This window comes from Hypoxylon trugodes, assembly GCF_022578975.1.
Source record: "Hypoxylon trugodes strain CBS 135444 unplaced genomic scaffold F4822scaffold_2, whole genome shotgun sequence".
Lineage (NCBI taxonomy): Eukaryota > Fungi > Ascomycota > Sordariomycetes > Xylariales > Hypoxylaceae > Hypoxylon > Hypoxylon trugodes.
The window spans coordinates 2,043,441-2,069,840 of record NW_026250017.1 but is presented as its reverse complement, the minus strand read 5'-3'; the positions used below and the strand labels follow the sequence as shown (position 1 = coordinate 2,069,840).

The following is a 26,400-nucleotide window of genomic DNA, read 5'->3' as shown; positions in this document are numbered from 1 at the left end:
TGGCAATTTGAGCGTTCCACATTGGTTGCCATATATACGTAGATAAAACTAAGGCAGTCACCTTTACTCAATAACCACTGCTTAGCTCAGTTGGTAGGGAAGTCCTCCCAGCGTGTATCACGCTTGGGTTCGATTCCGGGTGTTGGCGAATACTAACAGGATTTTAAGCTGAGGGCCCCGGGGAATAATACTATCACAGTATAGCTCGTCCTGGCTCGGAACGGTGTTTACGCCCTGCGCTTCGGCGGGGGACGACGTTGGACCCTGACACTGTTCCGAGCTATACTGTAACCTGTCATAATAATGACTATCCGTTCAAATAACGGAGCCCGTTGCAATCACAACTGTGAAGATGCGGCAGCGGTGGGTTCAACTCCCACCACCTATTTTTTTTTTTTTTCATCTTTTTATTTTTATTATTTATCAATTAATAATTGGTCATCATTTTGTTGTTGGACACTTTCTCCCCCTCGCTAATCTAACTCTGCACATGTACCTAAGTATGAGTCCTTACTTGTAGCCAAATTGTGTCGCCCATCACCAATGTTGCCATTATATAGTCCACGAGAAATACTCAGACAGGTGATTGTCTGCCTGCATAGTTAAATGTCTAAACATATATCCAACATTCATCTACAATCAATTGATTTCAATTACCATGACTACAATTGCAAGCTCCCGGCGTATATAGGCCTATATATACCACTTAAAACTCGAACCATTGTACGATAATTTTGTCAACCCAAATCGAACCTAGCCGCCGACCCGGGTACGTGGTAATATATATGACACACGCCTCTGCTTCTATAAACCTCAGCCATACTAGTCAATAAGCCCCAAATGTTACATTTGAATAATATCTCACGGGTTTTGAATGACTTTCGCCTGTAATGAGCGTATCAATTATATATATATGTAGATTAATCCTTAGCGCATCTGCCCGATTTTGTAGCGATAGCTACCAACACTCAACGTGACGATACCGCACTTTCATTACGCACGCCGCATATCATCGCCCTAGTAGTCTCCATGAATTTAGTGTAGCTGGGTGTTCTTTCCCTTCCTCTTAATTCTATCGAGGGTCACCCGCATTCTCATCCCGTAAAGGGATAGCCAAACTTAAATATCTTACCTATCTATTGAGGGAAGGCCCCATATGATATCAATTGATTTTGGAAGGAGATACCCCAACGTGCTATTCACTGACGATGTAATATTCATCCTATATATCTTACCCCTCAAACCTAAATTCTTTTCTCCCACATCTTCCAACCTTTTTTCATCCGACTGTTCAGCAACCATACCTAGGTATTCATCTATCGTCAGCCTGTAGAAGCCTTGATTTATAAACTTTCCATCAATGATTATCCAATAACGCATCATATGTCGGTCTTGTTCGAGGAACCTCATTGCCTTACTCGTCTCGTTAGATAAAACTTCTAGTATTTATCCTACCAAACCTTCTACCCTCTACTGTCTCTGTCCTTTACCCTCTTCACCTATCTTTTCGTCACGTACAGCACAGTAAGTCATATTCTTTTCATTTACTCATATGTCGTGTTATTTTCCTTTTATTTTCCTATTCTTCCAACTACGAATGACCCTCCTGCAAGAGCAACTACGTCTAGGACGTGTGATTCACTGCTTCATATATACAACACATCCACCCAGGTACTAAGTAATTTATGACTGGGTTAATCTACTACTTACTCCCCTGACTACATTGACGCTTGATCATCCGGGGCCTACACATAAACTTACCGCAGATATCTCAAGCAGACTCCTAGTCTGTGACTTCTTATGCATTTGAAACTTCATAATACTTCCTATTGACCTATTGATATTTACCCATCTATCCTTTAAAAATACTCCCATAACCGTGTCGCACAATATATAGGCTACTCTGGGGCGTGAAAAATCATATGTGCATAAACTTACATAATAGATATCGTAGATACCATGGCTGCGGTCGGGCAGGTGTTTGCTGATATGTCGGTCGCCGTTGCTTCTCACATTGTTGATAACGGTAAGATTGGAAGCTGCCAGGAAATCGGCGACTCCTTGGTGGGCGCCGACAGGGAAGGTACCGCTAACAACTGGGAAGTCGAGCACCAGATAATCGCCGAGGCGACTTTAGTCGTCGCACCCCAGCCGCACGTCACAAACCCCGACACTTTAGACATCGCCGGCCACCACCTTATCACCAAAACTCACAAGTCGCCAGATGACCACACCATGGCTAGCCACTCCAGCAAACATAAGCTTGAAGATGCGGACGACTACAGTCCAAAAATTTCGAGCGCCGCTAAGCGTCGTCAATCGGGTTCCAGGCCATACACCCGCAGCCAAGCGGCGTCTGTCGTGCCCGCTGTGCCTTCCGCCTATGTCTCTAGCATTACTCCTTCATCTTTCTCGGTCGGCTTACATGACAATAAGCCGACTCCTTCTGGCCCGCCGCCGGTTTGGTCCGAGAAGCGCGCTGCCCTGAATGACGCCCTCCCATACTTTAAAGCCCACCAGGGTGGAATGTATTCCACTAAGAAGGTCGCTAAGGGAATACTTATTGACAGTGAAGTCGGCGTTCGTGATTCCTTTTCTAGCCAGGTGATCATTACGTCGATGTAAGTTTATAATTTCATTTGTACAATCGTTCCTCTAACGGCGAACCTAGTGGCGGCGGCCGTGTCCGCGATAATGAAACCAAGAAGATGGTCAGGGTAGAGGACCACAACAGCGCAAGCAGATACCTCCAGTGCTTTGAGAATGCGAAAGCTGGGAACCTTTGTTTTCCTATCGTTGCTGGTAAGCAATTGATGCTTTGTTTAGTAGAACAGAATCTGACAAACTTCTAGGTGCAGGGAATAGACTTTGGCCGGTCAAACCGCCGCATTACTATACCGTGCTTGATTACTTCCACGTCACGGATATATGGTGTGAACTGGCTGATGGAGGTCAAAAGAAATCCGTAAAAACCTATATGATCCGGTTAGAAAAGGTCGACTTGGCTTCCAAGTCTTGGTGGACGCCTAATGGTTGTGATGGCCACGACGCGGACGAATACGAAATCGGCGAGTATTCTTGCTCATCTAGAATATGCCAGGACTGCCAAGTATCAAGCAAGGAAATGTTCACGCAAGGCTGGGCCTGCATGAACAAGGACTGTGCTCGGTTCTTTGAGTTTGATCACTCCATCGATATAGATAAACTGACATACGCCGATGCCTTTCTCCGGGAGCGAACCGCCTATACTGGTACGCAGGAAAACGGCCCGCTGGTACCAGAGCTACCCATCAGTGACGATAGTGAGTCCGGTAGCGAGGAGAGATTCAAACAAGGAATCGTATGCCCTCAGTGCAGGTGCTGTTCAAGACGCATCCACTGGAGTTATTGGGACTGTGAAAACAAAGAGTGCGACTTCAGGTACAGGGTGGACCTGAATATAATTACCCCGGAGCAGATAAAGCTAGAGGATGAAAACCTCAGACGCCAGAAACGCCCAGAGAAACTGGATTTCGCCGACCCGATCATTAGGGTTGCAGAGTTTAGACTAGAAAAGGCCATGATAACGATATATCTCATGCCGGACGAGAACGGCGAGAACATAGGTATTGTTTCTCGGATTAGGCCCGACCAGGATGTTATAGAGAGACAGGGCGGACTGAACGACATATTTCTTGCCCTTCAAGAATTAGACATGGGACTCAAGAGGCGACCCGCCAAGAATCCTGGTTAGTGACGGAATGCTATCTGGGTTGGTGGATGCTAACACGCTGCAGGGGCTCGAGTCGAAGAAATGACATCGCATTTCTCGGCCAATTTTGTGAGTCTCCGAGGCTCATTGCAATATTAAAAGGTCATAGCTAACAACATCCCAGGGCGCACCGTACAAGTTCGGTGTAGTTGTTGATGGCACGATTGCCTTCATAGATGCCCCTAGCACAATTCTCGAGATAGTCTCTCGCATCACTTGGGCGGGAAAGACGGCAGTAGAGGTCGGTACAGATTTGATCGAGAAAGAAAATATCCCTGTGGTTGAAGGAGCAATCCCCAAAGAATTTGAACCATATAATGAGTTACTGGCTTTGGGATATTTCGAGAAGTCTAAGATAAGCGTACGGTCCTCTGTCCACCCTGGTTCAGTTCGAAAGGGCTAACATATCATATAGCCTCACGACGACGGCGAGAAGGAACTGGGGCCGAATGTAGCATCACTGTCACTTGGTTCGCCTTCGGTGATGAAGTTTGCGCCGAAGAAAGGTGTGAACATTGGTAGCGCTAAGGACATAGAGAACAAGAACAGAAAGCCGGTTCTTTCTTTATTGCTTGAGCACGGCGACATGCTTGTTATGCATGGGGAAATAATTCAAAAACTATATCTGGTGAGTGCTTTTATTTCATCATTTGTCTTTTCATAGCATGTAACTGACGCCGTGTAAAAGCATGAGGTGAATCCTTACGGCGGACGTCGATTTGCCCTGACTTGTCGCAAGATAAAGGAGGAGACAATCCCGGATGCGAAGCAGCGCGAGCTTGCCACTGTCAATGGAAAAATGCCGGATGACTGGAACGGTATTCGATATAACGGTCAGATTGACCAATTGCAGTCACGTACTACTGGGGAGGTCGTTGAGCGACCTGGCACCCCGAAGCTGAGTCGGCGTTCAGGCGAGCCTGACAGTACTGCACGTAACTATAACGAATCAGTTCCGGATGAAGGGATTTCCAACGACAATGCTGTCCCTGATTCGGCCGACCAAGGTCAAACGGCGGAGGATGGCTTGAGTAATGAGGAAGACGGATTGGGCGCAACCTCTCCTCAACCCTCCACAGAAAGGTTCCTCGCTTTCATGCAGCGGACCCAAAACGAGATCAATTCGGATCCAACTTTGATATCCCAACTGCAGCCCAACGAGATGCGAGAAGCACATGAATTCGGCATGAATCTATGCAAAATGACTTTTGCTGCCCAGGGGCCTTGAGCCACAATACGAGCTTTAGGTCACTCGGTGGTTATCGGCGTATCTTTTTTTTTCTTCTTCAGCATTAAACTCGGCGATCGCAAAATTGCAACTGTTTTTTATCGGCGATTTACGGTTGCTACTTTTTATATCCGCAATCTACTTAATGGCCTCTTCATAGAGGTTATTTTCGGGAAACGGCGGTGGCTAGATTTCGAGGATTAGATTTGGAGGGGCTCGGGAGTGGTTATAAAGGTTACTCCGGTGTCAACATTTATGCTAAACTATTATTGGCGTGGGTTAGTACATATTTGCTATTGATCAAGGGGGTTCTCATCTAGATTTAGACCCGGAGTTCATCAATAGCTCCAATGCTTGTTCATTATCGATGAATTGCACTCTGTTTCGGCGTCCCAAACTCTTAGTAATGTTGTGTGCAAGTTCACATAGAACGAGGATGGTTCCTCGGCGTAGAATATGGAATAACGTAATGTGTTATCTGCTTCTATGTATTAGTTAAACGGCGCCTACATGGCCCCTGATAGCTTCTTTAAAAGTAGAGCTGAGCTTCTATTTCAAAGCAAGTCTATATCAACGCTCTACTTGTCTTTCGCCGTAACACCCTCCCCCTTTTCACATATTCACAATATCGCCGTTATGTTCACCGACCCTTAGTCTTACGTCTTCGTTCCCACTCGGCGCGCTCTTCCTCATCACTCCCAGAGAATTCCGCATCATCATCATCGTCGTCATCTTGTTGTACATCTACAAATGTATTCTTATTCACGGGTTTATTGTTCTTAACGGCGGGAGCCTCGTCCTGGTTTACGAAATCACCGGCGTTTAACTCGGCGTACTCGTGTTCGCGGATTAAGTCGCGGAGACCTTGGTTCGAGGGGTCGACGAGTTGGTACGGGGTTAGTTTTGCCTTGTTGCGTACTCGCGTGCCGGAGCCGGCTTCCAGCATCATGCGGACGAGGGCTGAGCCGAAGTCTCGTTGGGCGGGCGGTTCGCTGTTAATCCAGCGGATGGCGCTGTGGAGGGGTGTGTCGCCTTCGATGCGGTTTAGGGGGTCGCATTCGAAGTTTGGTTGGTCGAGGAGGGTGTCGATTATTTCGTCTGTGGGATGGCGTGTTAGTTAGTGGACTGGAGGTGGAACGGCGTGAAGGGAAATAGGGAATATAAAAGGGGACAGGAAGGGATATGTACAGTTCCCCTGAAGCGCCGCTTCGTGGTATAAATGGTTCCCCATGATGGTGGTTGTGTTGTTTAACAGGTCGGATATCTCGTCGTCATTCTTGCAGTTGGAAATGATCTCGTTAAGGAGGTCGACGTTGTTGCGCCGGCAGGCTTCGACTAATTGCTCCTTGACGGAAGCACCCTATTCATACTGTTAGCATATGGGCCTGTATGTGGAATAGGGGTGGTTTACTTCGTGTTCGTCCGCCATATTCACTTCTCTGTTGTTTTGTTTGGCCTGACTTCACGAGTAACACAACTGGGTCGCCGTATTTTGACGTAGGGTGGGGTTGTCGGGCGAGAGCAGTAAATATGGTGATATGCTGCTGAATTGACTATTCAGATTTCTTGTAAACAAAAACAAGAAAAAGAGTACTCGTAGTTCGGGATTTAATAAGCACACGAAGTTACGTACTCGTCGTAGGAAGAGTCAGCTTTGTTTCTATGTATGGAACTGAGGAAGTAAGGAACAGGGCTATGGAATAATAGGACAGGGCCTAAAGGAGGCTGTGGTATTGCTGTGACGTGCTACCCAAGTCCCCTCAAGTCCCCTAAATTAACGCCTAGCAAAGCGCTAAACCCCACCAACCAAAACCCATGCGTCAACAATCCATTGGGCTGCGGGGTGTGTAGGCGGGTAGGATACCCTATGCGGAGCAACTGTTTCAGCGCATTCCGGCGGGATGGTTCTGTTTTAGCTTTAGTGAATTCGTACCTAGCCATTTAGCGCAGTGTCCCGCCTAGTATCCACTAAAATTCATAGTCATTCTTCTTATCGCCAAACATTTACGGTTACCTGCAGTACCATCCATCTACACTTTCCATCTCTACGATCACAATTTCTAGGCAGTAGAGTTCATCAACCCTGCCAAGATGTTGCTCTGTAAGTATATTACTACCCATACGGCGACATTATAAGGGAAACAAATGCTAACAAGCACCACAAACTAGTCTGTCCCGAATGCGCCAACATCCTTACCATCTCTGCCGCCGCAGAGACCGGTCGCAACCGACTCGAGTGTCGCACCTGTCCGTACCAACACCCGATCGATAAACCTATCTACTCGCGATGGCGCTTCAAGAAGAAGGAACGCGAGGATGTCTTTGGCAGTGAGAACTTCTCCGATGTCACTGCCACGCAGTGCAACAACTCGAGTTGCTCTGGCAAGGAAGCGGCGTATTACCAGGTGCAAATTCGTAGCGCTGATGAGCCTATGACTACATTCTACAAGGTATGTCCTTCTACTATAATAATCATATTTATGGGGAGAAGAGTTGCTGATTTGGATTTACAGTGCTTGACATGTGGTCATAAGTGGAGAGAAAACTAGACATCACGATGCGATCGGTGGTATATTCATATTGGTAATAATCATTGCGCTCGGCGTTTGGGAATACTTGGTGGCGCCGGAAAAGTTTATGGAGTTATCATCTTAGGCGTTAAAATACTTGGTTCCTCGCAAGACTTCCCACCTAATAATCATGATACCCAGTTCTGATCACACGTTTTCGCTCTATTAAAGTAACCATGCTCCCTGACGTGCAATTCTTGCATCGTTCCTCTACGACGCTGTAACACTCCAAATCAATCTAGCCCTAGCTACTTCGCTGTCGCAACGTCCTCCCCACGCGTATCAGTTTTCGTAGGACTCTGCTGAGGCGTCTCCGGCAAAGGTGTCTTAGAAGCTTCTCTCATAGCTGCAGTAAGTGTCACAGTTGTAGCTTCACTCGGGGAACCCTGCCTCGCCTCCAAAGAATCATCGGAACCCTGGCGGGCAGACCGCGACGAACAAAATGTCTGCAATATTTGTGAATCTGGCCACTTAGCATTCTCCTAATCCACCTTATGCCAATCCACCGAAGCCTTGGTTCCCTCCGCAGCTAGAGCTTGTACCAGTTCGGGGCTGATGATTTCCTGGCGGAAACGCTCTTCTTGGAGAAGCTCGAGGTGCTTGAGGGTTGGACCGGGGTAGTTTAGGTACTTGATGTAGGGCGGTCGGGTCCAGTAGCGCAGGTAGGAGAGGTAGGCGATAAAGGCTGGTTCGTTCAGGAGCTTTTGGGAGGCGAGGTGGTTGAGGTAGAAGGGGTTCGCGAGGGATTGGACGAACTACAAATATGAATATTAGCTATTATATAGCGTGTCTGTCGGATGCGAAAGAATAACAGACCTCGAGCTCGATCTCAAAACGGCTAAAACCGCCATACTTCGGTTCACCATCCGCTGGAGGGGCAGGTGGGGATTGTTGCATTTCGACATCCATTGTTGATCGTAGGTCGATGTTGTTATGAAATTAAGATGGTAAACTAGTAATTACTAGAATGGAACACGAATTGGCAATGATGAACTTGGTAGAAGTCGGTCCTCGACTGTGTTCTGTGGTCGAAAAGGGTAAGTTGCTAGGTCCGGAAGCCTGTGTGGGGATTTTGTATAGGCGATAACAAGGCACTCCAATTGGGGATGACTAAACCAAACTTTTGCTGAACGCAAGCTATTTCGTCCCCCAAGCGTTCCCTTATATTTTCACTTCCACAGCTACAACAACAGACCACCCCAATATTAGCTTCTTCACAACAGTCTAAATTACCTGGGTATTGTATGATTGGAATCAACTTCTCAATCCATAATACAGGTATCCTTAGACGGAGAACTTTCCGCACATTTATTAAATATAAATTCCCATTTTAACGGAATCGCGCCTATCAATTTAGCTATGGTATCAACATCTGATCTCTCACTCCAAATCACCTACACAATAAACACCCCCAACGAGGAACGAGCGCAAACTCCGATTACAATCATCCCCAACAGCAATAATGACAGACCATTATTTTTTTTTAGCATAACCTCCACACCTAAACTACCCCCTCTATGATATTATCACCTCATAACGCAGCGACAACACCAAGCATACCAACCACCACCCCAGCTCCAATCCCAGTAGGCATCGCAGCAGCATTAGGCGTCGACGACGCACTAAGAGATTCCGTCAAAGAACCACTGATTATCGTCGAAGGCGTAACTCCGCCCAGTGTCTGCGTCGCAGTCCCAGCGGATGTAATACTCGGAGACGAACTTGATCCCGTGGACGCGCTAGTGTCGCTGGTGGTGCTTGTGACGCTCGCACTGCTAGTAGCGCTAGTAGATGATTCCGAGGATGTTGATGCTGTGGTATCTGACACGGTTGACGAGATCGAGCTTAGAGTGGGTGTGTCGTCTGATGTAAGTGATATCGGGCGGGTGTTGATGCTTGCGCTCTAGGCTTAGGTTAGCGTATGAGAGCCAGGTAAGTTGCGTATTCTGGTTTGGGTGGATAACTTACAGTGCCTTCGGTCGGTACGGTTTGTACGGTCTGTGCGACGGCAACGGCTGCCGCCATCATTAGTAGTAAGATCGACTTCATGATGTCGATGAATCTGCACCGGTGATAGTGATCGAATTTGTTATATTCTAGATGAATACCTAGGTAAGAGGATGGGGAAAGTAGGCAGACATTCCAACACGAGAATAGCGGAGATACGACAGGTAAAATACAAGCTCAAGGGCAAGGGACAAGGTCCCGTGCTACAAATGACAACCTGCTGTGATCCCCTAAACTCATAGGTTAGTTACCGAGGTAGACAGCAAGGCCAATTTGAAAAAGGGAAAGCTCTCCTGGTTAGCTGCAGCGGTGTTGCTGTCATTCAGGAACGCTTCGTTGCAGCTATTGCACAGTATCGATCTTTGGGTGTATTGATCTACATTCATTGCGGGGGTTAAAGTGGTACTTGCTAAAACACCAGCTTCCTTCAATATCCTAGGTATCCCCCAAACTGAGATAGGGTCGCAGGATATGACGTAGGTACTATAAAAACACTGTGTTACACTAGATGAATCACTACTACCCCTGCTGGATGATTATCATTACACAACAGAGATAATCCAGGGTCCTCTAGGTTTAATCGACACGAATATCAATTCCTCAAGGATATGGTGGACTAAGGTACACATCCGATGAATTTAGCAGGCGAACAACGCATCTTATTTGCTACAAACCCGCTCGCTAAAAAAAAACACGCACCATAGATCACACGCAAACGCATAACACATAAGAGGTGACCAAAAAATCACTATCAAATTTGGGTGTCTGTCTCTGCGGCCAGATAGGGGGGGTTGAAAGGGTGGATAAAGGGGATGACAGTGATGATGGGGGGGATATTATGTTTGCACGATCTAAAATCTTTTTTCTTGTCCTTAGACTATCACCCGCTGCCGTATCATATCATCCATCCTAGGCCCGTCGTTAAATAAATAAATAGTCGTCGCATGCCTCCGGATATATCCTCCCTAGCTTCATTTTCCTCATTTAACATCATCATATGCTCCGGGGTGTTTGTTAATAACTAACTGCCGACGAAAAGTCTTTACCTACCTATCTACCCATCTGCCTCCGACGAAGGCATATCATCCATTGCTATTTTGCTCGGGGTATACCCACGAGGTCAACCCCCCTTCATAGTAATGGCTTAGGGTTAATCACATCCCAGCCTATGACAAACTTTCCATTGCGACTTTCGCCTTGCATATCCAGCTTGACAGTGTGAAAGAGCCAGTACTATGCCTTTGGCACCACAATTGAAGGGCCAGTAGTGCCGGGGGCTTCGCAAGGCCACGAAATCAACGCTGGCGCGCGTTTCGGATAAGGCTGATCAGTTCCTATCTGGCACCGCCATTCGATGCTCCGGGTACCCCTTGTGGGTTCTGGGCTGCTTGAGCCGCCATTTGCAAAGCGGCTTGAGCATTAGCCTCGGCCTGGTGCACTGCATTTTGAATGACAGCTTGCTCATCAGCTGAAAGAGTCGATGTAAGGTTAGTGTACAGCTGGGGGTTTTCTTGTTGCATTTCTGTATTATAGTTAGCTAGTGACACCAGAACGAATCGTTGATGAGACTCACTCATTAATACGGTTCGGAATAGTTGATAAGGCTCGATCTTATCGAGAGGGGACTCGAGGAGTACGCTATCTTCGCCAAGTTCTTCTTCGAAGTCGTCGCTTTGGTCTTTGTATTGGTTCTCGATCTGGCTGAACTTAGCCGCTTCTTCATTAAGGAATTCGAGATAGGCCGTGCTCTCGTCTCGAGCATCCGTTGGCTCCCCTTCTACACCCTCCTCAGCGTTCCAGTTGGTATCTTCCTCGGCCCATTCATCATCATCCTCGTACTCGTAATTATTAGAGTCGTATGTGAAGTCCTCCTTCAATGCCTCTTCACGGTTCTTCAAGGCATTGGGTAGGGTCTTGAATAAACCAGTGATACCTTGCAAGAGCCTCGGCCACCCGGTACTAACGCTGGCAGGGATCTGGTCGGCACTCAGACTTAGCAGAGAAACTATGGCCACAATGCATAGCTTCTTGTCGTGAACCCGGCTGAAAGCCTCCATATTCATGAACCAAAGGCTGAAAAACTTATTAGTCCATCCTTTGTTTTCAAGAACAGCGATTGTCAAGACTGGGTTGTAGTAGATGGCATTAATAACCATCTCCATCAGGTGGATCTTGTACGACTTGACTTTGATTTCTTGACCGGTAAGTACCACCATAGCCATTGTGACGAACCCGGTAACGGATTGGTCGATGTGACCACGCAGGCTTAACATCATAGCCTCCGCAAGTTTGCACGCGCAGATACGATCAACACCACCGACCTTCTGGTCTTGGAACATATCTTCAACCATGCCGTATAAGGCCTGGACGTACTCGGGCTTCTGCGTTAAATGGCCGGCGCCGTACTGTACAAAATTGTCAAGGGCCGGAAGCATGTCCTCAAGGTAAAGCTCAGCACCGGACTTAAATGTTGCGTGGATGAGTTCGAAAGCTTGCCACATAGTAGGCGAAATGCTCTTAGCAGCAAATGTGCAACTGTCGATAATCTCGAACACTTCGTTATAGAGATCTATGCGCAAATGTTAGTTTAGGAAACCGATAGGTGCAAGCCCAAAATTACTTACCGTACAACTTGTTCTCTAGAGTGACTGAAATGACAGGCATAAGGACAGCTTCGATATGCAGGAGCACGTCTGGGGTGCTTTCCAAGGTCAAGATTAGGGTACCAATGGTCTGCAGGACACCCAGAGCAGTGATACTCTTATCATCTAAATAATCGCCATAATCGTCATCACTGCCGTTGCGGGCATCGTTCTTATCAAGAAGCTCGCGGATAATCCTCAAATATGTGTCTCTCAGTTGCTCACTCAGGGCTACAGCAAACGGAGTAAGTTCAGCGGCGAATACTTCGACAAAGTCTTCCATAACATTAGCCAATGCGTCGATATCGCATTCGTTAGCTAGTTTGAGCAACTGTTGCATGATAGTTGGAATGCTTTGCTGCATGCTGATACGAATGGCATCATGACGAATCAAGGGTTGTAGGGCCAGCGCTGCCGTGACTCTAACAGGTAAGTCGGAATCGGCCATACAGTCCAAGATGTGTCGATAGATGATAAGCAGGTTGTTCTGGTCCTTGAAATTGAGCTGTTCGAATTTCTCGATCGTGTCACAAGCTCGGGCGCGAAGGTAACCCAAGGGGCTCTTAAAGTCTGGGAAGACGTAACGGACCAGGAAATATTCGATCTGATCAGCAACAGGGCTCTTCTTACCCAAGAGCACTGGTGCCAATGTACCGATCATCCTTAGCGCACCCTCCTTCGCTATGTGGTTTTTCTTGTCTTCAGGTGCCTGTTCATAATCGTTGACAACTCCATTGACAAACTGTAATATCTCGAACGTTTGCTTTCTGCGGGCCTTGGTCAAGGTGACGAGGAAATTTGTCGCGGCGACGTCAGGAGCCGAGACCTCTTCATAGAAATTCAATTTACGGTGGAGGTATTCTTCAGGTTCGTCCTCGAATTTTTCCACGTCCTCGTCGCTTAGGCACATAACAGGGAAGACCAAATGTGTAACAAGGTTAGTGAGATGGGGTTGCATCAAATTCCACATGGACTTAGGGCGGCAACATTCATCCAGGAAAACGAGTGTGTAGGATAAGCAGGGTTTGCTGAGCCAGGCCGTCTTGGAAACCCATTTCTCGATCTCCTGGAGGTAATGCTTAAGAATCTCGGGGGCAATAGTGCTTTCAAATTCTTTTGCATATCTTGTTGACTCTTCGCTCTTGGTAGTGATAGACGCGTAATTACCGTGTCTAGGAGTTGCTCGTTAACAACATGGCATTGTCACCGAAGATCCAAAGGGAGTACCAACCTAATCCAAAGCCTATTCAAATTGAAGTAAGCCCATTTCTTAGCTTTCCACCAGTGATGACGTTCTCGCTCGTCGATATCTTCGAGCATCGCAGAATCGGGTATCTTCTTCGACACGGTGTGAAGGAAAATAGTACACCAACCAATGTTGATGTCGTGTCGTCGGAGAAAGCTAGAAAGTTCGAGCTGGAGTTCAAAGTCAGAAAGATATCTTAAAAGAGGCATTAATCATCCAAATGATCAACTTACCCATGTTGCGTGTTTGTAGGCCTTAAGGGCGATATGAAGCATCTCACCAGCCTCATCGCTTTCTTGGTTAACCAATTCGTTACAAACTTGTTGGAGTCTGGGGAAGCTAGCCTCGACGATCTTGTCGAACTCGACCCGGCTGCTATCCTGAGAACCCTTAAACCTGTAAGCGCGACATATGACAAGGAGACACTGAAGGCCAGCAAGAACTGAAGGAGCATCATTTGCGTGCAATAATTGCAGGGTGGCGTCCATGAAACTGGGCCATTTTCCAGGGAAGTCAAAGTGCAATATGCGCTGGATTAACTGCAACAACTGTTGACGGACGGGACCATGTGAGGCAGCAAGGATGGGAAGAATTCGATCGCGGAAGCGTTGTTTTTCATCTTCTGCTATGAGCGGCTCTTCGGGATAGTGATCACTTTTCGACCAAGCTCTATTCGTCCGGTTCTTGAGATAGATGACCGCTACAGATCGACATTGTTAACAACACCAACTCGGGGTTTAGATAAGGAGAAAAGCGTGATCATACATGAAAGTCGGACAGCATCGTCAGGTTCGGCAGTCAACACATCTAAGAGAACATCTGTGAAGCCGGCGTGTACCTCGGCCTATTGTTATGGTTGTTTGTTAGTAGGTATGTAATAATAATAATTACTAAGAGTAGACGCGTCAAGCAAAAGGGATGGGGATGTGAAGGATGGCGCATCGCATCGCATTGCGTAGCATGATAAGGCGACAACGCGGCAGGGCACGGTAGGGTAGGGCAAAGCACAAAATGACACGAAATTGTGAAATGCAAACAATGAACAAGGTAGAGGTACCTGTTTGAGCTCGAGCTCGGCGGCTCTTCGCACATTGGCGTCGGCAGAAAGGGTGGCGACGACGCGAGCCCGAACGGCTTCGGCATTCATGATGGATTCGTTTTGGACGTATTTCACCGATCAAACCGGGGTTAAAGGAGGGGGGGGTTATTGTTGATAAACAGAGCAATAGTAAATATAATGACGTTCAGGCAAAGTTCGCCGAGGGATTCGGGTTGGTGCCCGTTGGACCGGGTCGGAATCGACGAGGGCAAAAGGCAAGGGAAAGGGTTGTTTGGAAGGCAGTCGTCCGCCGAAATGCAGTTTGTGATGATGATTGTTCAGCTGCGGCCGCTGCACCCAATTGTGGTGTGGAAAAAAATTATGTCAGGTTGGACTGCCGCTTGGTTACTCGTTGTATTTTTTGCGCCGTCCGAAAATGGCGGGGCACTTTTTTGAAAGAAGGGTGCAAGGTGCTAAGTGGAAAGTGGGAGAGAAGAAAAAAAAAATAGAAAGGGTCTAAAAACTACCCCCCAAAAGTCCCCTAGGTGCCCTATGTAGATAATTAGTCTAGGTACTTATATGTACCTACTTACAAATAACACTACGAATTAGTACATTGAAAATCTAACGCTAACAATTAGCCCTATCCCTGTAACGCAAAACCACGTTATGGAGTCCTGTAGTTGGGCGTGTCACAGGCCTACTGGGTTATAATTATAGGTACCTACTTTGGGTACCTACCGTAGCACGTTATGTAACTGCAACCAGTGTCGCCAGGTGCCAGGTGCTAGGATCAGTGCAAGCAGCACGCGCTTCGAAGCAATGAACATTGAATTGACTTCAAAGTTTGTTTATATCAGCAGGATACTTACAGTATCTACCTATGCACGATCAAAGTTTCCGACGCCAGGTACCTGAAACACCTTACCAACGTGCCATGAACCCGAGTACCTTTTTTGGATATAATAATGTTTAATATTTAAACAGAAGGAAGCTGAAAAGTGGAAGATTTATCGACGCTAGTACCTTTAGCATTAATCATCTATACACGCTCATCCGTTTATGGTAACATTCAATGTCAACTGAAAACGTGTTTGGAATGCTTTTCCTCTCTCGATAAGGCAACCCGACATACGGTACATCGAATGGCAAATGAATTTATATCCTCCGAGGTAAAGGAAGAAGCAAACTGCTTGGTATGACATATATATTCCATCAACTTTACGTCCCTTTTTACCACTTGTGCGAGCATGGTGCTCCCGTCTAATTAATGTGTATATACCACTTGACGAAGGCATTGACATAGAAAATGTATGACTGCATCCCATCCATGTACCCATATATTAACCATAGTGGATCCGCAAGCCTCCTACAGGCAGACAGCAAGGATAGTAGAAGTCGAAGGAATTGGAATGTGCAGCAGATGAGACAGGCAAGCAACTGGATGGATTCATTGACTTACAAATATTTAAAATTGTTAAAAATAGATAAATAAAAATACTACTAGACAATTAAACAAATTTGGGTTTAGAAATAAAAATGAGCCATGTGTAAATTTAAAATACTCCAGGGCATGCTCGTGTGATATTGAAAATAGACGTAGTTGTACCCGTCCAAGTGGAAAGCCAAAAATACACTGAAGGCGGAAAGCCGAGGGCGGTGATGAGAAGGGCGTCACCGCCTTTGGTTATATTTTCATGCGCAAACTTTCCAAGTTACGTAGCCTAATCAGCCACTGAACAACATTTATTATGCGGCCTGAGTTAGCCCACTAGCCCTGGAGAGAACATTAGAGTTTCCAAGGTTAGGTACATGATGTACAAAGTACCGCGACTTGCCGCCCCTCCCCTCCTTGTGCTACATATGTACCTATCATATCCCCTCCATTGAATTATTCCAGGGTTATGAACACACAAGGCACTTGGCCTAGGATTGGTGGGTACACCCCCACCTCCGCACAGATTATTATTTTCTCTTCCTCCTACAACAATTTTCCAAACGGAACAAGAACATCCACCCAAATCTGCCAACCTAGGAATAGTTACATCAACTTACATCTATATATCTATATCAAATCCAAACTATACACTGTTCATTCATCATTATCGCCTGATCCTTTTCTATATAACACTGACATTTCCCTGTCAAGCAAGAGTCGTAATTCCATTATTATATAGTATTGACGCCCTGTCCCCCAGTCCCGTCCCTGAAGATCTCTTCTATGTATGAATCTCACGTTTCTCGTCACGTTCCTTCTACACGCGTCGTATATAACATAATTGCCATCCACATGCGGGTTGATATCATGAGCTACTTTTTGCCGGATTCTAAACCATGGTTCTTATCTTGAATCTCACCAATGGGATGACAGACCGCCCGTCTTCCCCCTCTGAATATCCTAACATACCACGTTTTGCCTCCTGCTTGCTGTAACGACGGCAATGGTAGTTTGACGAGATCATCCTCTTCGATAAAATTATCACATCCAAGCAAATCCTCTCCACAGGGGTAGCAGGAAGGAATTTCAACAAACATCTTGAGTCAAATCGACGTATTCGAGTACTTATCGCCACAGATCGAATCGTGGTAACAGCATTCATCATCATTGGCAAACTAATATGAAAGGCATGCCGGATTTATGGGATGCCACTCGGACCCGAGCACTAATCAATTTTTATGAAACCATTGATTCGGGAATAAAACGCAATGACCAATATGGCAATCCCAGTTTTGCCATGTGATATCTTAGAGAACGAGTAAGCGAATGAAGTCCGCTCCTTTATTCGGTTCCTATTCTCCGTCCGTCTCAGTCACATCACAAAAGCGATTTTATTGATACACTCAACCCGACTTCGTCCGGACTGGCACGATAGACGCGAAAACCCAATATCAGGTTACGTACCAACAGTTCTAACTACACTTTGGCCAGAACTGAAAGCATTGTTAGTGGATCGGACAATGTTACCAACAAGTCCACGTGCCTGGTTACTTATTAGATCGGACCATGGCCTATCAGCACCCTGATAGGTGAAGATAAATGCAAGTTGGCAATCGTATCCACGTCATAGCGGATTGAAGAAGTCCTCGGAGGAGAAATAAACGCCCTATGCCAACACCAGCCTCAGCGACTACCTAGGGAGCCACGGCTGCAGGAGAAATCTCTGATAAGTGCGACTCGTTCAATTTGTTAGAGTTAGTCTCTCAGGACGAAATGATGAGGCTCTAGAACTACCCTTTGACGTAGCACAGACCCTACCTCCTCGCAAAATAGCATTGCGGCTAGGGGCCTACATATTGTGTAGGTTATCATAGTTGGGGGTCACATCCATTCGATCCTTAATCAGCAAGATGTTCCAAGTCGGAACACTCAAAGACGTGTTCCTCTGCACTGAGCTCCTATTTTATAGAGGCGACAGTTAGTAGTAGTCTACAGGCTTACCTACAATATAGAAAACGCCAATTCCTCGCCAAGAGGAAACTGAATAATGTGAGAGCAAATACGCGAGGCGGAGTTAAGTTACTAGCACAACCTTGCGGCTGAGGTAAGCAAGCTGTTGGCAATATTCCCTTCCAGTGCGCCCACACGGTAAGTCAAGTTTCTTCGAAACTTCAATACCGAGGAAATACACGAGGCGTTCCTGGCGAGAGCCTACCTACCAAGACACGCAATTCGGCAATTGGGTCTCGGCAAAGACCCATGAACACCACCCACGGATGTCGCATTTTATCCGAAGCGTATCTCTAAACCATATCGTCGCAGAGTATGTGTCGTCATATGGCATCTCTTTTGAGTAACAAGGTAGCTATGCTGCGAGCACCCGAGAACTGGGAGCACGAAAAACAAGCCAAGTTTCAGCCTTATTTCCTATTTCAAGATCTCACAGCCGACATTACATATCCAGGTCGTCAGGATCCGCTAGCCTCACCGCCGTCTTACGGAATCGTAAGCTAGAAGGTTCTTACAACTGCAATGCTCTTTTGCAGAACATCACCTATTGGTCGATTGCACGTCATCAATTTAAGAGTCGGTGAGATAATATACATTATATAGTCAAGTAGTGCAGCCAAGACAATGTGTTTCCTTGTGCCAGGGTTGGTGAGTCAGGCTTTAACTGCCTGGTTGCCTGTTGGTATGCTTACATACTCCTCTGATGAGGCTCATGGATGAATGGTAGCCTCGTAGAACCAGGCAACTACAAGGATACTGGGGTTGTTGAATCATATACTTATCTCGTTGCCTTCAACGATCTTCTCCCCTACGATCTTCCCTTCATCGCCTATTTAGATTAATGTCCGACGCTGATGCGAGATCCGAGCCAGGAAAGGGAAGATTTCGAAACAGATGTACCTAAAGACAAGCCAAATCGACGCCTTGGAAGGCAAATCCAGGCGTCAAAGTACGAAATAGGGAGGTAGTTAGAGGCAGGCCTTGGCAATCAACAGGCTGAAACAATTCCCCTTTTCAATATGTCCAAGATCATCCAAGGCGAAAAGATCACTGTTCCTTAACTTAACTCTTGGATGTACATATGAACCCCCACGTATATCTACGAGCGTAAATGCATCTTCTGCATTAGATGTGTAACGTAATAGACGAATATAATAGTTAAGCAAGACAGCACATATCAAAAGTAGGGAAGGCGCTGAGGCTCTGAGCCTCCGGCACCTTTCTGCGCCTGCGTCAACCAGCCAGCCAACTCAAAGTCTTCACGCGCATGACTTACTCCGGTCCGTACCCTCGAGTCCGTGGCCCCCAAGTCGGCTCGTGTGTACTACCAACACTCTGAGAGCCGATACTAAGAATATCCGCACTATGGCTTAACGAAGTACCTACTTAGATAAAGCCCGTCCTATCTTAGCTTTTGCCGATTCGTAGAGGCTCTATATGCCTGTGTTACGATGAGGACTCAAAGTGGGGATCACTATCACTGGATGGATAGTAAGACATGTCCTTCGCTAACGAAGCTCTTTACGTGGCTTGATTACAGGTTTGACACGGCTGCACTTTGGGTGTGTCTTGCTCATTGAAGGCTTACGAAATAGTATCACTTAAGATACTGTACACCTATCTGACATACCCATATGGTAAGGATAGCGATGTGCAATCATGATACTATATGTCATTAGTTTTTCGTTGTATACACCTAGCATGGGTCTTATAGCGTCTGTGGAGGGAGATGGGGTTTAATGTAGAGTATTGAATGTAGGATAGTATATTCAAGGCTCATTATAGATACTCCTAGGTACCTAGTGAGGGATATAGCACCATTAGAACACATAAACATGTGGATGGACAAATAGATGGTCCAATTCAACACGTATATTCATACCACCACCACCCTTATATCGTCCTAGTATATCGTCACTGTCACCCCATATACCACATCCGGTTGCCATCCACCAACCCATCATTGAGCTACAAGCCTGTCCACACCTGCCCACCCAACTGCCAAACACAATTCCGAACGGACTTAATCCCCACCAACCGATACAGGTGATCATACATGGTTGAAGAGAATATAGACCCCGGGGCTCCCGAAGACAAACGCGACCATGACAACTACACCAGCCAGCTCGGACATGAACACGCTCAACTCATAAGCACACACGCACACCATAACCACATCACACCCAACGGCACCTAAAGCACAACCTCATCCCCGTATAAGATCCTGGTTCAACCGGAGTCCATCATCCAGAAACATAAGGTAAAGGCAAGTCCCGGTATCCAGAAGCGGCCATAGAAGAAAAGCAGATAGTGGGCAAGCAGAAGAAACACGAGAGCACAAGATTGGGATCTAAGAACAGTAAACGTGTAGGGAAAGGGTAGGATAGGGTAATGATAACACAAGGTTGGTTGGTTGGCTGGCTACAACCTGGCAATGTTGACTGATGAACAAGGCCTGGGTGACGGTAGTATCATCACAAGCTCCAGAAGATCCATGAGTAAAGCCTCGATGTCCGGGTATCCATGATTGCAAAGTTGATTTTCATCAAGATGTCGACATGTCGTTGCACATTGTATCAGAGTTGTATAATCCAGTCTGAGATGATAGCATCACTCAATTGTCCAGGTAGTCACACTCCCATAGTTCATTGATCCTTGGAATATTGCCTTTCCTCTGTGGTCAGAGGAAGGTACGCAAGAGAAAGCATGTCCTATATCGATGTTGACATATATCCAAATAAGGTCATTGCAGCAGTGAACATAGTCGACTGGGGCCTGTACTGTCATGACCAGGCTATTGAGAAATCCGGCGTATTCCATAATCCATAGTAGTCCTGGTAGAATCAACTGAGGCATCCATTTGTGATCAGTGGAATCGAGCCATCGTCTTCACCCGTTGTAAAGTACCGGGAAGGTTGGACATCAGAATCACTTCTCTCAATGGAGTTGAGGTAAGATCATATCACACTGCAAACATAGTTGGAGTTGGGAGGTCCTGAGGGAGATCTCTCACCTGTACATGTCAAGCTGATATTTCAGTGACATTTGGTTTGAATTGCTTGTAGCCTTAACCAGGCTTTTGATCCTTGGCTGGCGTGCCAATAGTCTTTTCAGACTAGTAAGAGTCCATCCAGGTTTGATGTTGTGTCCAGTCCAAGTAGTCCAAGTGGAATCCACAGGTTGTCCAAGGTTTTGTTGACGATGAATCCATAGTCAATCCAGGTGTTCCAATGGAATTTCCCCGGGAGTGGTTGTCCTGTAATGCACCTAGATGGGATTTGTTGGAAGCCTCTCCGGGAAACCTGCTTGTTAGTAACATATGCACGGTGAAAGGGGGTAAAGTCCATAAGAAATACCAGGCAAGAGAGATTATTGAAATCTTGGGAGATATCCTTCGCAGGAGTGGTTGGCATATATATACAATCCGTCCAGTGCTCACCTTGCTGTCCGGATCTCGAGCCCTATCTATTAGTAAAAATCATTCCAGCGTCTCACCATAATGCACATCCACGAAACCGGCCATGGAATTCGTAAAAACCAGGGAAAATAAAAAGTATAGCCTCTCCATTGGCTGGACCCGGACAGCAAGTTGGCAGGAGATGATCCGCAGATAAAAATACTAACCAAAGTAGATAATAAAAAAAGAGAACTTCTTTTCCCCGCCGGCCTAAAGCCTGGTATAAAATGTGTGGCATAAGCCAACTCCGTACAGAGGCATAGCAGAAACAATGGTCGTCGTCAGTCAGTCAATAGAGGCCCACCCATATGCAAAAGTCGTAACGAAGTTCCCCGATCATAGTACGCCGTATCCATTCTGGGCCCAAGAAAGAGATGATTCATGTGCGGAAGTAATCGTAAGGAAAAAAGCCGTCCTTAAGGTAATAGAATGATGGTTGGTCCAGAGGTCTCTCTCACGGTGAGGTTCGGGGGGTAACACATTATTCAGCAAGTCGCAAACTTGCAACTGCGCATGACACACAAAGGGTCTGCAAAATTCAAATCCCGGTCTATCCCTTTTGTTTTTTTGCATGGCAAAATTCCGGAAAAGACCATGATGCGGCGTTTGGGACTCCAAATCCTGGGAATCTCGGCAATGAAACAATTAATTCATGAAGTATCAACAGGCAGGACGGAAGTCCGCCGCACACACTCCAGCGGTGGTATAAAATAATTTTTTATGATCGATTTGAGCGACGGTTAGATCCGGTATGGCGGTCGACGCTATCCCTGGCATGTCGCGACGATGGTCCACTAGTTGGTAGTTGAGTACTGCTGGCTGCTGCTGAACTGCGAGAGGGGGCAGGGGTGTTTTCATACTGTGGATCTTGTGCTGAACCGTACGATGTGCCCGCAGGAGCTGCTAAATAATCAGAATAAGGAATAGGAGGTTAAAAAAATAGAAGGTAATATTAGAAACCTGTGGTGTACGCACCGCGTCCAAGGAACGGATCTCCAGGGTGGGCAGTTGCGGGGTAGGCAGCGTTGGAGGGCGATGGGTTCGAAGGATAATAGCTGCCGCCAGGACCCGAGGATGGGTAGCCTTGCGGAGCGGGTGTCCCTGAGGTTGCGTAAGTACTCCTACTGGGCGGCATTGTGGTGAACGGTGTCCTCTGATCCCTGGGGTCTCTTGACCCTGAGTACGGGTCATTATACATGGACTGAGGGTTGGATGCCACTCTCGAGTCTGCTCCAACCAGCTGGAAAGGGGGTTCCTGGCCGGCCTGGCCAAATCCTGATGCGGACATGGGATAAGTCACACTTGCACCTGGGTTCTGGAATTGCGACGCCTGGGTAGTGTACCCTTGTTGAGTGCTATACCCACCCTGAGGATACTGTTGGGAAGCGTAAGAGCCAGCGGCTCCCGTATAACCTGCGGAACCTGTTCCTGGATATCTGGGAGTAGCGTCACCGTACGGATCCCGGCTTGGGTCTGAGGACGCGAATCCACCCTCGGTTGGCCCGTAGTACTGTCGGGATTGATGCGTGTCCGAATTGCGGTATTGGACTATAGGGGAGTTAGAGAGTCTGACATATACGCCGTTCGAGTCTCTCGAGGCAATAGTACCTCCGGCAGCGTTATTACGGCTCGCCGATTGCTGCCGCCTTTCTTGATCCCATCGCGCGGAATCTGCTTTCAAATCTTCGATCATAGCCTACGAGGTGCGAAACCTGGTCAGCAACTGTGGCATTTCTGTGGGCGTCGGGCGTCGCTTGGGCGAGAGGGACTCACTGTAGTCAAATTACGATAGGCATTTATGTAGTAGCCTTGTATGATCTGGCCGGTTCCAGGGTTCTACAATGCACACAGCATTGTCAGCGTTAGGATTCCGAGAGAAAGGACAGATACTGCGAAGAGAAATCCGGATTTCGTACCTCATATGTGCCGGGGCGAACGAGTGCATCGTTTCCAAGATAACGGCATATGTCGGCCGTGATTACCTCACGGTCAATACCATCTCTCGGGACGAAGTACTCGTTCTGGCGGTTTTGAGGGGGCAGCGCGCTGCTACTCGAAGGTGCGGGTCTTCTAGACATTTTGTTTCGGAATGAGGAGGATAGTACACGTCGACGTCGATAATGCTGAGGTGGGAAGAAAGGAAGGAGGAAAGAAGAGGAGGAAGGTCGACGGTGGTGGGAGGAAGAAGAGGACAGAATGTTGTTGAACAACAAGAAGGACGAGCGGTCGAGAAGAGAGGAGAGCGTGAGAAGAAGCGGAGGGTTGGTGGGCGGTGGGGGGGAGAAAAGGGCGGCCAGGCAGTTTTGCTTAGTGGGTCAAAATCAGAATAGAATGGAGATGGACCCGCGGCACAAAAAAAGTCCTGCTGCAGCGCGAAAGGAGGGGCCAAAGGGGCCAAGGGGACCTATTAGGGGAAAGTGACAAGGCACAATGGCGACACCAACTTGGTCCCCGGACAGGGAGGGAACAGGGAGGCAGGGATGGTGGCGTGGCGTGCAGTCCAATCCCTCAACGAGGTGGCGATAGTGACCTACAGGGCTTGCAGGGGTGGTCACAAACAGCTGAACCTGATCCAAGATGTACAGTACGCTATGGGTTGCCGCTGTGGGTGTGCGTAGGTTAAAGAATAAAACGAATAATAACTAAATAAATGAATAAAATAATACCGTGTGCTTGGCGATGGAACCGTACTGTAGCACTCGAGGGAGGCGAAGACTTGTGACTTGTTGGGATAACAAGCACACAAAACGTTCAAAGATGGTATGGATCTATGGTCTGAATGGCTGTATGGATAGGATGGGTGGATGGACGGATGGAGAGAAGATAAGCCAATTTTGTAATTAGGAACCACTAGATGACTGGATGACGGGATGCGAATGGGCAATCTGTCAGCTGGGGACTCTAGAGGTGAATGTCTCTCCCAGACAGGCACCAAAACCAATGAGTTGGTCTTGTGCGCGGACACACACAGTGGAGCGGTGTCACTGTGCTAAGCAGTAGACGGCGCGTGGGGACGTATGGTTGGTCCAACGTCAAGTAGACCGGAGCCTTATGTGAGGGCAATAATGGTAATAATAATAAGTAGGCAGTAATAATAGTTGCCGGTAATAATAACGATGATGATGGTAAAGGTAGTAGTAGTGACGATAATAATAACAGATAATAAGAAAGCTAGGTAGAATAAGTACCTAGAATAAGAAGGCGGCCTGCCTTAGGTTGCAACGTATGTATGTAGTATGTGTATATGTATGTACGTAGTTGCAGTAGAGCTTACGGGTCCCCAGCCTACTGCGATTTGTTCGAGATGCAAGCAAGTGAGTGAGTTTGACAATAGGAACTCACCCGGACTTGGACGACAGCGACGAACTCTTGGTGGGAGCGGAAGAGACAACAACGAACCCCCGGCGACGAAGTGACGCGCAGCAATGGGTCCAAAAAGCTGGGAATGATCTGTCCCGTTGCAGCAGAAGAGGGGTTTTGGGGCGGGAGATGGGGATGGGGATATCGAAGAAGGCCGTCCGCTATCAACGTATCCAAATTCCCTGATCGGATTCTAGACTAATAAGGTGCCAGGGTAGCCAAGGGTAGCCCGGCCACTTGTGGCTGATGAAGAAGAGATTGGCAAGCTAGATTTCCTTATGGAGTCCCGCTAAGATTTCCGGAAGTGAGAGGGGTGGATGGCTTGTGCCCGTATGTCGCGCATCAAGAGGCAACAAACACACGCACCGCTTCTTCTTCGATGCAACTCTTCGCTGTGATCGGTCAATCCGTACATATAATCGTAGATTTCTGTCGTGGCGGCCAGGCTAATGCTGACCGACAGAGGATTTTTCTTCTCTTTGGGAAATGAAGATTGTCCTTGAAGGGGGGAAAAGAAAAACTAGGAGGCGTTTTTTCTGTTGCGGACCTGACTACTTAAGGCCGTCGGTGGAGCAAATCTGATTTGTTCGTCGGTGGCCCGTTCTGGGTTGGGCTGCGTTGCTCATAAAAAAACGAGGACTTCCTCTCTTATTATTTCTCTCACACCGGTTCGTTAAAGCTCTTATGAAAATCCGCCCAAAAGAAAACCAAGAGACTTCTTGAAAATATTCCTCAGGCAGGGAATGAGGTCTCTTCACTCCCTATTATACACGCACACGTCCCCCTCCCTCTCTTCCTAGATTGAGATCGGGATTGGGATTGGGATTGGGATAGATAAAACAATCCTATCCATACGAGGGGCAATTTGTTTCCATCTGCCTTGTTTCGTTCGCATCCCTTTGTGGCTTCGGGTTGGCACCCTACCTATCAAGGTCTTTCCCAAATGAAAAGAGGGTACCGTATTATGTAGGAGATGAGTTTTTTGCTTTGGGCGGAATTTGGCATCATCTCGTTGACTGGGCCGGCACCGTTGTTGAGGCCGGGACATAATCAAGAGCGGCTTTGATCTTACTGGTCAAATACATTAGGATGGGTCCCGCCACTTCAGGAATGGTCCCATTCCGCTTCAGGCGATTAAGCGATTAGGCACTTGAACCATGACGGGCAATAAATGAAGACGTGGCACTGTGAAAAAAAAAATAAAAATAAAAATAAAAAAGGCAACCTAAGCAGGCTGGCGTAAGGAAGAAGAAAGGGGAAGAAGAAAAAAAAAAGCCTGGTTCTCGCCGGTTGGGTATCAATGCACGCGAGCCTAAAGAGTAGTCGTTGCTGCGTCGTAGGTGCCTAAGCCTAAGGCCTAGTCAGCCAATCACTGTTATTTTCCGCCACCTTCGATCCATTCCTGTGACATGATGACAATGGCAAATACATGTTTAGTGAGATGAGCAAGACAAATAGGCCGGTAGGCTGTTTACTGTTAGGCCGCCTTGCGACACTACTTGCTTCAAAGTCGGACACCTTTTCATAATACCTACGTACCTGTCAAACTGCAATGCGGGTAGCAGCATAAAAATTCCCTTTCTCTTTTTTCTCGTACCCAAGCATCGGCTTTGCTCATCCCGCGCTGTTGTACATATCTGCTTATAGAGTAT

At 47.1% G+C, this 26,400-nt stretch overlaps 7 protein-coding genes across 7 annotated transcripts; 2 read left to right on the top strand and 5 right to left on the bottom strand.

The window, feature by feature from the left end:
- Positions 1 to 1,959: 1,959 nt before the first annotated feature.
- F4822DRAFT_441355 (uncharacterized protein) lies at positions 1,960 to 5,238 on the top strand (the record flags this gene model as incomplete). Its single annotated transcript, XM_051462854.1, has 7 exons — positions 1,960 to 2,621; positions 2,672 to 2,802; positions 2,853 to 3,728; positions 3,777 to 3,820; positions 3,876 to 4,112; positions 4,167 to 4,379; positions 4,440 to 5,238. 7 exons carry the CDS (start codon positions 1,960 to 1,962, stop codon positions 4,977 to 4,979), a joined length of 2,703 nt encoding a protein of 900 aa, XP_051318109.1. The 3' UTR covers positions 4,980 to 5,238.
- A 196-nt stretch (positions 5,239 to 5,434) lies between these two features.
- F4822DRAFT_390642 (uncharacterized protein) lies at positions 5,435 to 6,715 on the bottom strand. The gene is made up of 3 exons (XM_051457064.1): positions 6,391 to 6,715; positions 6,168 to 6,339; positions 5,435 to 6,077 (listed from the first exon to the last, which is right to left on the bottom strand). The coding sequence occupies exons 1-3, from the start codon at positions 6,406 to 6,408 to the stop codon at positions 5,620 to 5,622; spliced, it is 648 nt and encodes a 215-aa protein (XP_051318108.1). The 5' UTR covers positions 6,409 to 6,715; the 3' UTR covers positions 5,435 to 5,619.
- Positions 6,716 to 7,070: 355 nt separating this feature from the next.
- Positions 7,071 to 7,528, top strand: F4822DRAFT_425543 (transcription factor S-II-domain-containing protein; the record flags this gene model as incomplete). Its single annotated transcript, XM_051460349.1, has 3 exons — positions 7,071 to 7,080; positions 7,149 to 7,429; positions 7,493 to 7,528. The coding sequence occupies 3 exons, from the start codon at positions 7,071 to 7,073 to the stop codon at positions 7,526 to 7,528; spliced, it is 327 nt and encodes a 108-aa protein (XP_051318107.1).
- Positions 7,529 to 7,797: 269 nt separating this feature from the next.
- On the bottom strand, positions 7,798 to 8,458 carry F4822DRAFT_425542 (SOH1-domain-containing protein; the record flags this gene model as incomplete). The annotated part of the gene is made up of 3 exons (XM_051460348.1): positions 7,798 to 7,995; positions 8,056 to 8,304; positions 8,366 to 8,458. 3 exons carry the CDS (start codon positions 8,456 to 8,458, stop codon positions 7,798 to 7,800), a joined length of 540 nt encoding a protein of 179 aa, XP_051318106.1.
- Positions 8,459 to 9,080: 622 nt separating this feature from the next.
- Positions 9,081 to 9,598, bottom strand: F4822DRAFT_425541 (uncharacterized protein; the record flags this gene model as incomplete). The annotated part of the gene is made up of 2 exons (XM_051460347.1): positions 9,081 to 9,452; positions 9,518 to 9,598. 2 exons carry the CDS (start codon positions 9,596 to 9,598, stop codon positions 9,081 to 9,083), a joined length of 453 nt encoding a protein of 150 aa, XP_051318105.1.
- Positions 9,599 to 10,890: 1,292 nt separating this feature from the next.
- On the bottom strand, positions 10,891 to 14,591 carry F4822DRAFT_425540 (ARM repeat-containing protein; the record flags this gene model as incomplete). Its single annotated transcript, XM_051460346.1, has 7 exons — positions 10,891 to 11,078; positions 11,130 to 12,125; positions 12,181 to 13,370; positions 13,430 to 13,614; positions 13,678 to 14,144; positions 14,210 to 14,288; positions 14,502 to 14,591. The coding sequence occupies 7 exons, from the start codon at positions 14,589 to 14,591 to the stop codon at positions 10,891 to 10,893; spliced, it is 3,195 nt and encodes a 1,064-aa protein (XP_051318104.1).
- A 6,910-nt stretch (positions 14,592 to 21,501) lies between these two features.
- On the bottom strand, positions 21,502 to 23,466 carry F4822DRAFT_441351 (uncharacterized protein; the record flags this gene model as incomplete). Its single annotated transcript, XM_051462853.1, has 4 exons — positions 21,502 to 22,288; positions 22,364 to 23,084; positions 23,162 to 23,224; positions 23,305 to 23,466. The coding sequence occupies 4 exons, from the start codon at positions 23,464 to 23,466 to the stop codon at positions 22,107 to 22,109; spliced, it is 1,128 nt and encodes a 375-aa protein (XP_051318103.1). The 3' UTR covers positions 21,502 to 22,106.
- Between the last annotated feature and the right edge of the window lie 2,934 nt (positions 23,467 to 26,400).